The 15,781-nt window shown below is 44.9% G+C and overlaps 1 protein-coding gene across 1 annotated transcript in view; it reads left to right on the top strand.

The window, feature by feature from the left end:
* Nucleotides 1–3,469: 3,469 nt before the first annotated feature.
* The window catches only part of ADTRP (androgen dependent TFPI regulating protein), a 33,069-nt gene continuing 20,757 nt past the window's right edge, over nt 3,470–15,781 (top strand). The window contains exons 1-3 of the mRNA XM_009981811.1: nt 3,470–3,622; nt 10,684–10,818; nt 12,272–12,373. Coding sequence (XP_009980113.1) covers nt 3,470–3,622; nt 10,684–10,818; nt 12,272–12,373 — 390 coding nt within the window. The remainder of the gene's footprint in view (nt 3,623–10,683; nt 10,819–12,271; nt 12,374–15,781) is intronic.

The following is a 15,781-nucleotide window of genomic DNA, read 5'->3' as shown; positions in this document are numbered from 1 at the left end:
TTCCACTGACCAAGGCAAACCTCAGTTACATATCAGTCTCTTGTTCTTAGATTGTGCCCAGAAAAAAAACCCTAGAAACCAACACCCAGTTTTGCTTTTTAGGCACTCAAACCTTTCCTGGGGCTTATGCCTGGCTTTAAATCCTTTCCTCCCACCTGGCCTTAACTGCTGTCACCTGCCAGTAATTTCCTGCCTTGCTCTCACCTGTTCTGCCCTCACTGGATGCTGTCCTGACAGAGAGCAAACCTCGCCAGCGCAAAAATATTTGAGAATATTTGAAAAGTGTCTGACTGGTCTCTAAACAAATTGTCAGCCCGTGAGGAAGCCGGAATATTTGTTTCTGCCAGCTGCTTCATCGGAGACAGGCTGAGGTGGTAGCCAAGCACTATGTGGTAATGATGGGTTTATGGGGGACTGCTCGATAGCCTGGAAATGCCGTGCCCATCAGTGGAGACACACAATGACATTGCAAACAGACACGTTGGTCTAAGATCTTACCAGTTTACACTGTTTGCTGTCATCTCTGTACCTGAACCACGCTAATAATGTGAGTGAGTCAAGCCCATTTCGGCGCAAAGTCAGGCAAGCTGGCCTAACTCACTCCCCTAGAAGAGGGGATGAGCAGGGAATGTTTTGTGTATACAAGGTGATCTACAGCTCCAGTTACTTGTTACTATTCTTCAGCTAATGGACTAAGAGGGAGCTCACAGTTTGCTTCAGCAGCTGTCGTTGCTGAAACCAGACGAGCCCCTGAAGCAGACTAGGAGCACTGGCAGAGCGCACGAATGTGGCTCAGCTGCAGGGGAGCAGCAGATTTGAGCTGGGCTGTGCTACCAAGCAGATGGAAAATGGTGTTCCCCTAAACCACCCTGCAAGATCCGCAGCAGCACATTTGCCTGTGCCCCATTGTGCTCCTTCTTTCTTCTTCCTCTCCACTCCCTGCAAAAATTTTTGGCCTGAGTTTCCTGTTCCATTGAACCTTCAGTAGATGAATCTTTGAAGATTCCATTGAATCTTCAGTAGATGTTTGCACCCGTGGAGAGAAGGCATGAAATACCACTTTCCCTGGGTATTTGCTCACTGCATTGCCCTGGCAATGAAATGAGAAAGACTCCATGAAGTGCGGGGTGTTAGACTTCAGATCCTGCCTGGCGCTCATCCTTTCTTTGTCATGTTTCTACATCCCAACTTCATCCCTTGTCTAGGTTGAAGGATATGTATCTTGCTTGTGTACGGGAAAACAAAGCAGATGGTCTCAGTCTGTGGGACAGGTGTCCACATCAGAAAACTGTCACCGTACTTGACACCTTCCCAACCATACTGGCCAAGATCCTCCAGAAAAGAAAAAACATACCTTGCCATTTTGCATATATTTACATTCATTTGCATGAATTCTGGCACCTACTGAGCAGAAGCACATGCCTTCCCATTTTTAAAGTTGCACTATAGCAAGAACCTCAGAAAGTCTGGTGTGAAGACAACTCCTTAAGTGCTGACTGCTCAGTGCCTTTCGTATGCAAATCACTAATAAAAAGGGCCCTTCCATGCCATGGTCCTATTCTGTTCCTGCTTTTTGTCACAGAGATGAGTCCTAACAAGGAGGAGCAGACCAAACAGCTCATGACAGCACTGCCCCTCCCTAGAAAGTCAATTGAAAGCTCTTTTCTGCTGGATTTCCATTGTCAGAGTCCAAAAAACATATTCCCATCTTTTTTTTCCTTTTTTTTTTTTCTTTCTGGCAAGGAGTTTTCTCCTCTGACTTCAAACGGCCACAAAAGAATCGACATCTTTATTTTTCCTAAATGAGGCAGAAATATTTCATTGGGATTGTGATGGCTGGAACGCCTAGGGAATCTGGATGCGGGTAATCCGAATTAGAGGAGAAGTCAACGAAACACAGGAGGATATCGAAGTGCCTCAGCACAAGGGCTGTTTCCCAACATGTGTGCACATTGCTGTCTGAGTTCATAGCAAATCATCCCACGTGGAGCCTCACGTCCGGTATCAAGGGAAAAAAAAAATGCAAGAGAAAAACCAAAACAAACCAAAACACAGCGGATTGCTCAATGCTGCCTGTAGGCCAGTTCGAAGGAAAAAAAAAAAAGAGATGGCTTAACTCAGCCAGCTTGGCCAAAGCCCAGCCTTGCCCACGGGGACAGCCTCTGCAGGGGTAAGAAGAGCTGCTCCTCTCTCCGTCCTGCCTGGGGAATCTCCGGCCTCGGACCCACTCCCCGCCAAGGCCCCCGTAAAACACCCAGGTGGCAATTAGTGCTGACAGCACTGCGATTACGTGGTCTCCGGCCCAAATAGGAATGGCTGCATCTATTTTCCAGCACTGATTAGGGCTGCTTGGCGAGGCAGGAGGAGAAGGAAAACTGAGCATTTCCACGGGAACTTTTTCGAGCACTTCATTTTAGGGTCATTGCGTGAGTATCGGTTCTTGTGTTCCGTACCCCAGCCCCGACGGCACGATGATGTTCACCTCTCTGAAGGTGAACAGCAACAAGTGAAGAAGCAGGTGGGTGAGACGCTCTGCTCAGTGCTTAGGGTTTGTCACCCGAGGCCTTTGCCCCGTGTCTCCATCCCTGCCAGAGCTTCAAAGGTTTTGGCTGACCTGCCGTGCGTGGTTGCGAAGGATCCCAGCTGCCTGGAGCAGAGTAATGGCAGCAGAGCCTTTTCTCACAATAAAAGAATGCCAATGCTCGCGGTGATTTTCAACCCCAAGGACCTTTGCCTACGAATCCTCTCAGCTTCCTTGCCACCTCCATAGAATCATAGAATCATAGAATCGTTAGGGCTGGAAGGGACCTTCAAAGGTCATCTAGTCCAACCCCCCTGCAAGGAACAGGGATATCTCCAACTAGATCAGGTTGCTCAGGGCCCCATCCAACCTGGGGCCTTGTGGCCCCATCCATAGCCTATCAACGAATCAACTCGTTTTGCTTTCACAGACCGTTAGGTTTCCCACTTCTTCCTTTGGCTCAAGGGAAAAAAAACAGTCACGGAGGCTTCCCCAGCTGAGCTGGAGACATCGCTGCGCCCATAGCTACGAGGGAGGAAAACGCCCCTTGTTTTCGCTCGCTACCCAAAGCGCAACAGCCCGTTACGCAAAATCAACGGCAAAGCTCCCCCAGCTTTTGCAAAAAAAAACCCAACACACACAAAAAACTTATGTAACTCCGCAACTAATCTTCGCTAATCTTGAGCAAGGCATTTAAATCCAGGGAATAAGCCTATTCTTCTTGCCCCCCGCCCCCACCCCAGCCTATCTGTACGGTGAAAAGGGAAACAAATCGGAGCAAAATTCACCGCCTTGTGAACATTCCTTGCGACAGAAGCAAAGTGGCAACGTGTCCAGAGTCTGCTCCGAAGGAAACCCTCCTGCCCTGCCATTTCCCATGCACAGCAACTGGGGACCTTAAGAGAAAAGCTGCTTTTGGACTGATTATCGCTTGCTCTTAACTAGAGCATGGAAATCTCTACTCTTGCAACGTACCATTGCCTTGCTTTTGTCTGGTATTTCTTCGTCGCCTATTCCATCACGCACGTAAGAACAGAAGAGCGGCCATCTGAAGTGTTCCTTTACGGTGGGCAGTGGAAATATTTGACAGTCCTCAATCTGGTAAGCGAATCGTGTTGTACAGTGATACCAATATGCCTATTTGTTTGTCTGCCATCTGTGCCTCAAGACATATGCAGCTGGTGTATTTGCTGCTGTTAAACCGTTTCCTTTAACGGTTTATACCCCAAAGGAAACTAAGTAGGGATCCATACTTGTGCTGTGAAATGCATTCGCAGGTTTTACGCAGAAAGAATATTGGCTGGCAAGCTGCTTGACTTTCAGAAAGTATTTCGGAGGGGGCTGCCTCTCTGTGAGAGACAAGCTATCAATGAAGAGAGGGACAGAGAGGCAGAGTATGTCCAGCCAGGACACGTGCAAGTTTGATGCATGTTATCTAACCCTTCATTCAATATATGTTATAATGCTCCTTGGAGTTTGACTTCAATTTTTTAATAGGCTTTTATGTCCTGTAAATTACAGAAAAGGTGAAATAAAGCATAGCACAGTGCTAATTTCACTGTTTAGAGTACATGCTTAGCTTGAAAATCAGTTGAGAGCATGAAGGAAAGAAATGTCAGCCTGCGGAGAGAGATGCTTGTGACATTATTATGTGTGTTTTAACAGTGCTGTTATCAACTGCTTGCTGCATTTCCTAAAAGTACACAGAAAAACATAGACCATGATGTGTTCTGGTTCTCCTAACACACTAACATTTCTCAAGATAGAAAACAGAATGAAAGCACATGAGATACCCCGAGGGAGAAGGTTTGTTCGCAGTCCAAGTGGTTCATCAGTGACTTGTGGCACCAGTCGTGGTGGCAGTGGGGTGAAAAGACCAGGCATGTGGAGAGGGTTGGTACAAAGGACCTACTTCTGGGACACTCGCTAATCTGAAGGACAACTGCAGGGAACTCCATAGCCTTTCGTCCATTCTGTGTGACCGTCAGAGTTAAATACCAGCAGGAGGTCTGGCCCACGGTGTGTTATCTCTGCTTCCACTTTTCAGGAGACAACCTGCTGCGGAGTTCAGTGGAAACCCAAGGGCTCCCCAGCTCCAAATCTGGCCTTTGGAGACTCCTGCAGGGTTGGGAAGTTTGGGTCCATTCTAACCTCAACCGTTGTGTGATTTTGTGAAATATTTGCAACCAAGAGGCAGTGAATGGCATGTGAGGTGGCTACAATAGCCCAGGCTTCAGGGAGCCACAGCACCCTTCTCAGTGGCCAAGTCAGCTGTGGGAGGATGAGGGCACGTATATCACTGCATTTAGGATGCCATATGTGTGGGTTGTTGCTATGTTATCTTTGTATTGGTATACCTAGGCTTTTTGTAATGTTTTTGAAAATCATTTTTTCTGAAATGCCAGTAGTCAAATGGTCAAGGTTCAACAACCTTAAGGATCTTCAGTCCATCCTGCTGGGACATGTGTTAGTAGACTAAAACACCACCAGCCAGGTCCCAGACAAGCTGCTCCCTGAGTGTTCACCTCCTCTCCTTTGTTTTTTGAGTAAAGCTGGCCTTATTACAGTACCAACCATATCCTCAGGCAAAATGGCATCCCCTGGCACCGTTACAATGAGATCTATCACCTAGTATACGACACAGCTGTAAAGCATAAGATCAAGAGGAGAAAGCAAGTAACCTACCTCTCAGCATTTTGGGATGCAGAAATACCTATTGAAATCAGCATCCAGCTTCCCTTAGTGACCAGCAGCGGGTGACCAGGAAAAGGCTGCACAAGACGAGAGCATGTGTGAGTGTAAACCAAACTTTCCACAGCTCAACCCTCACAATGATGTACCTATTTACCCAGCCAGAAAATGAGTCCAGGCCAAAGGAGCTAACACCTATTCGAAGTCTTCCCTTCATCCTGCTAAAGGAAAAACGTACCTGTTCGTACTACTGATACCTTCCCTATCCCCTGGCAATGAGTGCCCCAACGCAAGCGTGCCTTGTGTGAAAGAGCAGCTCCTTTTGGTGGTATAAACCTTCTTCCTGACAACAGAATTGGATGCCTCTTTACTTCTGTGTTGTAATTTAATTGTCCATCCCTGCTCACATTTTCTTTGCCACTCATTAGAGACCTCTACCAGATTTTCCCCTCGGTTATTCTTTTCTGCAAGCTGGAAGTCCGAGCCTGTTTTCATCTCTCTCCACAAAGGGCTGCTGCTTTATTAAAGCATCCTTGTGGTCCTTTGCAGCAGTTTTTCTAGTTTCAGGAAGGGGTAAGTAGGGCAGGCTGCAGCGGCCGAGCTATGAGCACAGCATGAATTTATACAGCGGCCTAAAGGTGTTTCCTTCTCTGTTGTTTATTTCTTCTTAACGATTCTTAACTCTCTATTTGTCTCTTTTGATTACTGGTGAGCAAAGAGCCAGTGGTTTGAAGCGGCTATCCACAGACAGTTCAACATTTCTTTCCTGGATGGTGATAGTTAATTTAGGACCCACTGTTGAAAAATGAGTCATTGAAGTTGTTTGGGTTTTTTTCTGAGATGCATTACATTGCATTTACCAACACTGATTTTCACCTGCTATTTGATTTCTAAGGCACTCAGTGTCCTGAGGTTCTTTGGCAATTTTGCGGTCAGGCTTTGCTTTGACAGGAAAAAAAGAAGGGAAAAAGAGAAAAAGATTTACAAAGCTTTACCACCTCAGTGTTCTCTCCCTTCCCCAGCTCATGTACAGATGTGCTGAAGAGCTCAGGTCTCATTAAATCTCCATGAGCAGACCCCTTGCTCCACTTCTCCAGTCCTTTGTCTCCCATCTTTTAACCACTTAATGATCCGATCCTGATGCTAAAACACAGCTGTCAGCCAACAAGGAGATGGTTTGGGCTGAAGATGTTGCCTATCTCTCATGTAGATAATGTGGCAATGGGGCAGGGTGTGCAAAATTACTCCTTCATAACTGGTAGTCTTTCTTTTATAGAGATTTTTTTTTTTTTTCAAGAAAGAATTGCCAAACAGGGAAAGAGGCCCAGGGAGAGAAATGCCCTTATCCTCCCTTCTCCCATTGATCGGGACAGCATCTGTGGATATCTCTGGAGGGTAAAAGATTTCTGAGCCACTGTACAAGGTAGGAAGAGGCTGAGAAGACAATAAGACCCAGGGGGGGCTTGGAGCTCCGTGAGGTTCCACAGGACCTAGAACAGTTGTCCTGTGGCTGGGCTTTAAAACCCTCCCTGTTGCTGCTGAGGGACACTATGGAACGAGTGGCAGGCTTACTCTGATCTGAAGTGGAAATAAATACTGGGAAATGTGACATTTTCCAGGGGAAGGAAAAGAACTTGACTCCTAGCTCTGCTGGAGGGATGCTGGAAGAATTTCTTCTAGATATGACCCTCTTTCAGCACCTCATTCAATTCCTTGCTAGTCACGCAGTTCTCCCAAGAGCACTACAGCTCTGACGTTACTTCCAATTCATTTATCTTGTTAATGATCATGGCAATCAGGATTCAGAAAGGGAATATTTTTGTAGGGGGAGGAAAAAACGATAAGTGGGTTTTGTAGCAAATGAGTTCATTGACCGATTATTGAAGACACAGAAATGACAGGTAAAAACGGTTTTGTACTCATTTGTCTGTGACACGATACCGTACCAGCTGAATCATTCCTTGCCTGAAATATCCAAGCTCATAAAAATCTGCTCACTGCTGTAAATCTATTAGTAAATCATTGCATAGCAATCACACTGCACCCTTACAAATTATTAATTGCTTTCCTGCCCCATTTTATTTCTTACGCTTTGGTCTCTCATAATCGAAATATTTTCAATTCTCGTGAAAGCTGTGTTTTATTTATTTCAAAATAGGCCCAGTATTTAGTATACATATTTTCCAGGTTGTCATCATGTGACTGGATGTGTGTCTATACTAAATGATGGCTGTTATGCGTAACAGCTTACTCAGAATATTGGATTTATCCTTCCTTAAGGGCAGAGCTTGGAGCCCGATTGATTTGGACTAGTTGGGAGATTTCGATACACACATATGGCTAGATCTTACACGTTAAAATAAATCATGTCATGTTAGTTAGGAACACCCCTTTGATCACCACAGCAGATAAAAATTAAGGTTTGTCTTTGTCACTAGGACTTTCAGTTTGGAAAATCAATCTGGCCAAATTGAGCGTTTCTACAGCACTGAGTGCCACAGAGCTCTGCAGGGTCTAGAGCTCTCTCCAACAGGGATAATCATATCCATATTCTCCTCTTTGGGTTAATCGTTAGCTTTCTGAATGCTTCCAGTCTTCCTTCTGTTCGTGTGGGAATACTTTAGGGGATCCTCTTTATTTACAGCCAGTGGATTTATATCCCATGAGAGGCTGCAATGGATATGTGAGCGCCAGCACTGCTGTTTGCGAAAGTCACAGGACATCTGGAATAATTTGATGTTTTCATGGTGAATTTTTTTTTTTTTTACATGTCAACATTTTCCCATTAGTAAAGGGCTAAGAGATTTGGATGCACCTTTCTTACAGGAATAAGCCTGCAAGAGCAGGAGTTTGGAGCTCTGACTTGAGCGGGCCGGCGGTGCGTCCTGCCAGACTGAGCATTATTGAAGTGCTAGGAATGGTTCTAGCTTGAAACGGCTTGAAAATTGCTTGTGTATTCTTCCATCGCTCCTGAAAATACAGGGTGATCACAAACTGACTGAAACCCCTTTGAACCCATAGCGATGGACAAGGGTAGATCTACGAGCAGCACAAAACCAAGCTCCTCAGACAGGGTTCTGACTTCTTCAGGAGTTGTTCTTCTCCATGTTCAGCCAGAGAAATGGGTCAGGTTACACGTTAGGATAAGCATTTTCCATACAGAAGATAACATTGTCCTCCCCTGCATGTGACAGAATATTTACCAGACTGAGAATGTGGCTGTTTTGGGACTGTTTCTTTTCAGGAATGTTTGTTTTAGTTAATTTTGGAGAGGGGGTGAAAGAAGCAGCCTATCCCTGTCCCATGATTAATGTAAGGCTGACCATGAACGAGATAATAATAGCCCCATTCTCTGGGAACCAGGCCTCTTCCTAATTGCCTTATTGGCAATTAGTCACCGTGTGTCACCAGACTGTCACCACCCTCACATTCATTTTTCACACTTTTTACAGAAAGTTATTGCTGACTTTACAGGGTGTAACAAGAGCTTCTGTTTCCTACCAGGCTGTTCTTAGCCACTCAAGGACTGGGTTTCGGTGTCCTGGTGAGGCCAAGGACTGGGGCAGACGTTGGGGTTGAACATGTGCTTGAGTCTAAGCGCGCTGCGCCCCGTTACGGACTTTTCTGAACTGGACCCATGACTTGGGGGCTGAATCCCAACTGACTGAGATGGTGCCTGCAGTTACAGAGGCTAATTGCGATAATGGGGGGGAGAGAGAGAGAAAACTACATTTAAGAGAGCTGGTTTGCGTGCCTCAGAATTGAACCAAACCACATGTGGGTTCCGATGAAGCTGCTTCGTTTTTTTTCATGTAAAAATGTGGCTGTTCACCCCATGCTCTTGAGAGGAAACACGGGGCTTTGCGGCTGAACCGGGTGGTGCATGAGCTCCGATGACTCGTCCTGAGGGACCCTGGCCCAGTCACCCAGCCTGTGCCAGCACCGCTCTACCTCCACCGCTGAGGGTGGACACTCCACCAGTGGCACCTTGGTTGCAGTCTACTGCAGCGACCATCTGGACTGCGGAAAGGATAGGGAAGGAAGGATGTAGCTTTTTCTTTTGCTGGGAAGCTGCAAAATGGATGGGGATGGTTGCAGATAGCTGCAAGGATACTTCAGTCAGTGTGAACTGCGGGTCATTTTGCTCCCCAGGAAGACTAAGTCTCTGCAAACAAAAGCTTACAGCAACTCTTGTTTGACAACAGGCGTGGTGAAATCATAGTCCCCTCATTCCCTGGGATATTTTGATAATAGAGGAATTTCTGATGGAAAAGCATTGCACTAATTCTGACCCCTCCCAAACACCACCCTTCTCGGCTCCTTCAGAAACTGATGAAGTCACCGGCCACCACTTCAGACACTTTGCTCTAAACAAATATCTGATTCAGAGTAAGGTCATGGCAAGAAGATCTCATCCTGAAGGCTGTAACAGAGCCTCTTTCCATTTAAAAGCATCCCCAGCTGGTCCAGCGATTGCCATAGGCTGAATTTCCCCTATTGCATCACTCTGGGACAACCTAGCCTTAAAAACAAGAGGGCACTCCATCAGTTAACAGAACTGAACAAGACTCAGAGTCAAACAGAAGGTAACGGGAGAAGTATTTTTCTGCTATGTTTTGCTTTTGTGTGTCTGACTAATCTGGTTCACCACGATCTGCTGTGTAACGTTAGGAGAGAAAACAAAGTGATCAGAAAAGCACTATTGGCTTAAACCACAATATTCTGCCAATTTCATTCACAATTTGCGGAATACTCTTTTGTCACAGTGCACTTACTTAATTCTTCACAAAATCCTCCTAGCACCTTCCCCAAAAAATCATTACTCATAAATGATTTAAAGAAAGGAAAAAACCCAACAAACAAAACACACACCCCCTCAACTCCAAAATTCAATAGTTATAAATAGTTGAACTTATTCAATTTTAGTTACTAAAGTCTGAATCTCTGCTTCTAAGCACTTGAAATCCTTTCCTGAATCACTCTGATTTCAGCAGAAAAGGTTCTAGTTTTGACAACTTCTACACCTAACACCGCTGAGATGAAGTGTACTGCGAGTCCCTGGCAAGAAGACCCCGTGCTGACTAAATGATGGGAGAAGCTATCTAGCAATTGCTTTACAGAAAATATTTCCTGGCATGTTTTGTTCTCTCCTGTTCAGAGACATTGAACTTAACAATTAACACAAAAAGTGTGAAGGATCTGGCTTTCAGCATGTGCTTCCACCCCTCCCATCTGAATCACACCACACATCTCTGTTTAGTCTGTTAAACGAGATACTGTTAAAGTTATCTCCCAAACAACTTTATTTAATCAGTTTCAGTTAGTAAAAAAGATTTAGCCGACAGCTATTTCCCTCACACGGGCTCGCAGCTCAGGAACAAAACAGCTCCCTGAAGAGCAAGAACAGAGTTCATTGAGGAACGTGCTAATTAAAGCTGGATGATTTCCCTCATTAGGTGTAATTACTTTAGGTTTTGCAGGCTGTCTTCTATGGGGTGTCCTTCCTGGCTGATGTGTTGAGACTAATTAAGAAACTGCGATGTGCTAAGTGCGTAATTTCCAGCAGAGACCTTCTTTTCAGTGTCCTGGCTTTCCCAGTGTCCACAGTAAGTAACCTCTGCACATAAAAATAATGTTTGCATAAATGATTAAGGGTGTACAGCATAACATGCACATGCATAAAATAGAAAAGAACTGTAGGCTCTCTTTTACCACTTGAAAATGGATTTGGACCATTTAGAAACAGTGCTGAGCCTGTCATGGTGGAAAGCGAAGCCCTTGCACAAACTTTAGGGTTGCTGTCCCTGAGTAAACACAGATTGACCCCAAAGGGGTGAATGAAGTGCAGCCTCTCCATTAATCTCTAGGTCCAAATAGCTGTGGATTTATCAACTTAGGGCATTTCTCTGAAGGGCAGCACAGGCCAGAAGGACATGAGAGGGTAGCTAAGAGGCAGCCAAATCCCACCTCTCCTCTGACTCCAGCACGGCTTTAAATAAGCGCTGGAGAGAAACAGGTTCGCAGGACAATAATTATAGTCACAGCCAACATCAGATTTACCACAGATCACCTACTCCCTCACAGACAACGCTGTTTATCAAAATGCTGTTTGTCTGGTGCCGTGGGTTGGACGGGAACCTATGGGCTACTTATACCTGTAGGTTACCGCTCTGTGTGAGCAAAGCCTGCAGCCACCTCTGAATCTGAAAGGGCTGAGAAGCACAGCTAAAATCTGGTCCGCAAGCAGCTCAGCCAGCTGGCTCACTCAAAAAGTCCTGCCAGGGATGGAGACAGAGAGACTGGATGATTTATCTTCCCTGCACAGCAGTATTGGCGATGTTGCTGTCACGTGCCCCCCAGGCATCCTCACCGTGCCCACAGGACAGAGGCACAGGGTAGTCTCATTCCTCCAGCATGTCACACCCCTGATTTTCCAACCCCAGGCACAAAGTGTGTTCAAATACAAAGCTGGGCCAAAAAAGTGCATATCATCTTCCAGGTGTCGGTAACTGATACCAGGGTTCATTTCCTCCAGTTAAGTTCTCTGACTGTAAATCCTCCTCTGTTGGGATAAAAACGGGTGCCCACGGTGCAGCTTGCACCTGCAGTTTAGGGATTAGGCTTATGAATGGTGGAGGTAAGGGTAAGTTTTAGGTGAACTATTTCACCAAGATCTGTTTTTACTCTGCTACTGAGCAGAACAAGCGCTGTGGTTTGACAGCCAATCCCTTCAGGAGAACTTCTGGACCATCAAAAGATCCCATCTGCAATGGAAAAAAAAAAAAAGTTTAAAGCTGATCTAGCATTCCACAGAAAATGTCAGTGTTGGCACTTTATAAAGGAGGTTTTTCTTGCAGTATCAACACAGAACACTGCACCTCAGAGTGAATTCCTTTCTTTATGTTGTAACATGTGAGATACGTGAGTTTATCTGGCAATATCACCGTTTTTCATGTAGGAGATGTTTTGCCTTCTCAGAAACAAAAGCGCTAGCCAAACCTCATAAATTATGTCTGTCTCTCATTTTGAAATTTCTTTCGTTTTGTATTTCGGTTCCAGTTTGTGTCTATATCCTTTTGGATACTGTATACCTACAATCGAGAGCTGGTGTACCCCAAAAGCCTTGATGGAGTCATCCCGCTCTGGTTAAATCACGCTATGGTGAGTAAGAAACACCCCTGCCTCTCGCAGAGAAGAGACACTTTGCAACGCGCGTCCCACCGCTGCGTTGTGTCGCTCTCCAGGAGAGCTTCATGGCTGCTTCTTTCTCACCTCCTTCTTCCTACTTATCTGAATGCAACGCTGAGCTGTACACGGCAAACAGATGCATGTGCTTGAAGCCGCCTCGAGAAGCCTTTTAGCACACAAGGAATGTCAGTGAGTCAGTGCTTGTCAAACCTCTGAAGTCAATGAAATGATGTGTAGTCATAGGGGGGGAAAAAAAATCTCTTCTCGTTGTTGTAGCTCAAAAAAAAATTGTTTCTGCAAACAGAAGTCTATGAAATACAAAGCGGCTGGGAATATAACAAAGCGGTTCTTAATTTTTTAAAAAGGTGAAAGAACCAAAGAACATCTGACAGCTCAACGGCTAATAAGCTAATGTGTGCACAGCTTTGAACAGCTGAATTGCAATGACTGTTTACAGATTTTCTATAAATACTTTCCAGATTTCTCCTTCATTTGCTCTGGCTGTTTTTATGATGTGTTGAATAATCACATATTTCTCATCAGTCGAGTGTGAGGAGGCTGACAGTAACATGGAAACCGTGGGTGGACTCTAAGGTCAGGGAGGCCTCGTGGGGCTAATGGGAAGGGAGAGAGGAGGGAGAGGTTCAGCGCTGGACTGAATCAGAGAAGCCAGAAAGTATGAAATAATCGCACAGAAGACTCATTTGTCTCCAGCCTTCATTTCTTAAGCACAATGCTTTGCAATCCACTGCAGCAGTTCCCAATGAGCATTGAAGGTGAAGGCATGAAGCTTTGGGGCTTCTGGCTGAGGACACTTGCTAAGGGTTTTGAGCAACCACTTGGTTTAGATCTGCATTTTCAGATACGAGTGCCGGGAATCCAAACGCACATAAGCATGTCCATATTACTGATATCCGAGTGATGATAAACTGCAGCCATTGTGCACTTCTAACCTTATCACCTGCTCTCTGCCCACCAATCCGTCTCCACCGGAGCCCTTACGTGGCAGTTCAAACCTCCATACGGACACCAATGGGCACCACTCTCTCTCAAAACCATCATCTGCCAAAAAGAAAGATTCCTTGTGTCCTCAGCATCACACTGGTTTCAGGTCTGGGATTTGGTACGGGTGACTGGTTGAAGTTTAAAATCTTCACGGTAGTGGAGATGCTGGGGAAGGGGAGGGCACAGGGTGGAGCTGAGGGGAGACGGGCTTCACTTCTTGTTTTAATCCCAGCGCACAGCTGAGAATTTGCCCTTTCCGTTTCCACATTTGTTTATGGTAAGGGAAGGTTAAGAGGTGGTGGAATGTACATTTTTATTTCATGTGCAAGAACTCTTTGCAGGAATCCCTCAAATGTATTCGTTACAACTTCTTTCTTCCCCTACCTACCTCTACATTTCATAACAGAGCCATTCTGACAACAACAAAAAGCTTTTCCACTTCAGAAATGTCAAAAACAGGTGTTAAAAAAGGAAAACAATTCTTCCTCAAAATTATTTTGACGAGAGAGAAATTTCGCATAAAGCAAACCTCTATCACAACCTAGTATTTTATTTCTAAAGCTCTTAATACACTGCAGACATCTTGTGTTTGACAGTTCCTGGGTGGCAAGTTTTCCTTCCAGCCACTATCGAGCGTAAAACATCTGCCACCAGAGTCGACTGATCCTCGCTATTGACAGTCCCCATGTTTTGGGACACCTTCCAGCAGGTGCCTTCAGGCTTAGCTGAGGCATTTCTTTCTTCCAACCCAAAATATTCACTGGGAACACGAGGAAGATCCAGGGAGCTACCGACACTTTAAGGGAGAATCTCCAAGTTCTGATTGCCGAGCAGACGCTTTTTCTTTGGGTTCATTTCCTTGCACGTTGCTCTACTTTATGGCTCTGAGATTGCAGACATTTCATGGCAGATTGAGGCAGCATCTAGCTGGCTTTAGTGGAAAAAGACATCGGTGTATCAGTAGTAGACGTCAGTGCCATATTATTTGCAGTGGGAGTATTTTTTTTTAAATCTCAGTCTATTTTAGCGTTGTAAATAGGGAAAGCATATGTTGTTATGTAACCGAAGAGTGAACCTAAAAAATAGTCATGCAGAAATGCTTCAGGAATACCAAGCTCCCTGAGTTCGCAGCGATGCTGCAGCACCTTTCTTGCTAAAAACCAAACTAGCCATTTATTTTTCTCACATTCACTGCTCTTACAGTGGGAAAGTGTCGTTGCCCACCCGGTAGCCCAGAGTCGTACAGAGAGCATCGCATTGTAGGCATGTTTTTGCACTCTGAGCCAAAACATCTTCTGTTTTGCAGAAAGGATGGCTACTGCAGAAAGGAATCTTGCTAATTTTTGAAGGAGGCCAAATACTCCAGGCTACCTGAGTTTCTCTTTGCCTTTCTACTGAGTTTAAGCCAAGGGCTGCACTTCAGTTTCCACTTCTGTTTGTCTGGGATAATTGAGTTTTATTGTCTTTCTACAAAGCCTTGAGCTTCATGGACGAAAAAAAATCCCAACCTACTTATGTCTCAAGAACAATTATTTTATTTGAACAAGATTTTCGAAGTGGAAGATGGCTGAGTCGAAAGATACTCTGGCCAATTCGTCAAGTGAAATTGTTTATTTCTTTCCCAGTCATCTCTTTTCAAGCAACATCTGGATACTCTCCAGAAGTAGGATACTGCTAGAGACAGCTTGGATTAGATCATATGCATGTATTATTCAACTTAATGGCAGTATAAGGGAGTACTACATTTTGAAGGGGCTGACAGAGTTGAATGCTAAACAAAAAGGAGCAATGCTGGGTCAGAAGAGATCACTCAAAAAAGTCTTAGTCAATAACAAAAGAAAAGATACATGTCAAAATTGACCAGATGCCTTCACAAAAATGGCAATGGTACAATTGTCGTTTTGTAAAGGAGGTTCGTATTCTCAGTCTGTAAGGCAAAATTTTTGTGAAGTGCAAATTTTCTTGTAAAAAGCACTATTTTCTTTATTTTCAGGACGCACTAAGTTTAGTTCAGCCATCTCTCTTCCTAATTTATTCTGTAGCCATGTTACCCTCTCGCCTTGACAAAAATCAGTGTTTTAGTGTCCTAGGCACTTTACTGACACACAGTTACGAACTGTGTATGCTCTGAGGATGGTGTAAACGAAATGACTACGAATAAAGAAGAGGTGGTAAATGGAGGCACAGAAGAAAAATTACTTACCTGGCTGACTTTCAGGAAAGATGACAACAGACCCCACACGGCCTGGGACTCTCAAGCTCCTTCACATTTCATCCCAATGAAGAGCAGCTAAGCAGTATCTAAATGTAAACGGAAAGTACAGGGGAGTGAAAGAACAACCTGGGTGCATACAAATAATTTTTCTTCACTGAAGC

Source organism: Tauraco erythrolophus, chromosome 3 (genome assembly GCF_009769465.1).
Source record: "Tauraco erythrolophus isolate bTauEry1 chromosome 3, bTauEry1.pri, whole genome shotgun sequence".
Classification (NCBI taxonomy): Eukaryota; Metazoa; Chordata; class Aves; order Musophagiformes; family Musophagidae; genus Tauraco; species Tauraco erythrolophus.
This window is presented reverse-complemented; position numbering and strand designations above follow the sequence as displayed.